The sequence below is a fragment of the Monoraphidium neglectum genome (assembly GCF_000611645.1).
Source record: "Monoraphidium neglectum strain SAG 48.87 unplaced genomic scaffold scaffold00899, whole genome shotgun sequence".
Classification (NCBI taxonomy): domain Eukaryota; kingdom Viridiplantae; phylum Chlorophyta; class Chlorophyceae; order Sphaeropleales; family Selenastraceae; genus Monoraphidium; species Monoraphidium neglectum.
The window spans coordinates 9,028-10,006 of NW_014012729.1; the positions used below are offsets into that span (position 1 = coordinate 9,028).

General features: G+C 66.5%; 1 protein-coding gene across 1 annotated transcript in view; it reads left to right on the top strand.

The window, feature by feature from the left end:
• Positions 1 to 733: 733 nt before the first annotated feature.
• MNEG_5842 (hypothetical protein) overlaps positions 734 to 979 on the top strand; it is a gene marked incomplete at both ends in the record, with an annotated part of 2,285 nt that continues 2,039 nt past the window's right edge. Inside the window, one exon of the mRNA XM_014045682.1 lies at positions 734 to 972. Within this exon, the coding sequence (XP_013901136.1) occupies positions 734 to 972 (239 nt within the window). The remainder of the gene's footprint in view (positions 973 to 979) is intronic.

A 979-nucleotide genomic window follows, 5' to 3' on the forward strand; every position in this document is an offset into this window, starting at 1 on the left:
ACCCGAATTCGCAGGTGGCTGGCAGTGTGTGTACTGGCAGTGTGTGTACTGCAGATCATCACGCCTTGCAGATCATCACGCCTTGTTGTTGATGAGCTCTCGAGTCATAGCACGATACATATGTATAATTTCTGTGCCTCGCTTAGAGTCTAATGGCAGCGTCATTACCGTTTATATTATGAAAGCTACACAGTACGTCTGCACACCGCCATTCTCGGGCTAGCGCTCTCAGGCAGCTACGTGAGCATGCGTAGCTGACACCAGGTGTTTATTGCTGGGGCGCGTAGCGGGTGCCGCGCTGCACATGGCCGCCAGCAGCCAAGCAGCAGCGGCCGCCGCGCATAGACCGGCGTTGTGGCAGCGGCAGCGTTGCCTGTCAACACCCTTGCCATCCGCTGTGTGGCGTGGCGGGCAGTATGCTGCATCCTCAAGGCCTCCTTGGGGCGCAGCTACAGCACTGTCCAGCGGCGACGGTCCCACTCGAGCCATACAGGAACTGAGCATCGAGGCCGCAGCCATGGCGCCGCTGCCGCAAAGCCGCAAACCTCACCGGCCGCATGAACAACGGTCACTGCTGCCGCCGCCGCAGCAGCAGCAGCAGCAGCAGCAGCGGGAGCGGCAACAGCAGCAGCAGCAGCAGCAGCAGCAGTGGCTGCCGTACCCCCAGCCACCGCTCGACCCCCAAATGGAGTCCCTCTGCAGCACCCTCGGCCTCGGGCCAGAGGATGCAGAAATGCTCGCCCTGCTGGCGCCAGAAGCTCTCCAGATCACATCCGACGATCTGGCGGCCCGCTGGGCCGACCTCCAGCGCCTGCTGCCCGCGCCGCGCGTCGCGCTCGCGCGCGCCGCCGCGTCGGACCCGTCGCTGCTCCTCTCGCCCCGCGCCGCCGTGCCCGCGCGCCTGCGCGCCGCCGCCGCGGCGCTGGGGCTGCCGCGGCGGCGGCTGCTCGGGCCGCGCGGCGGGGAGCTGAGGTTCCGG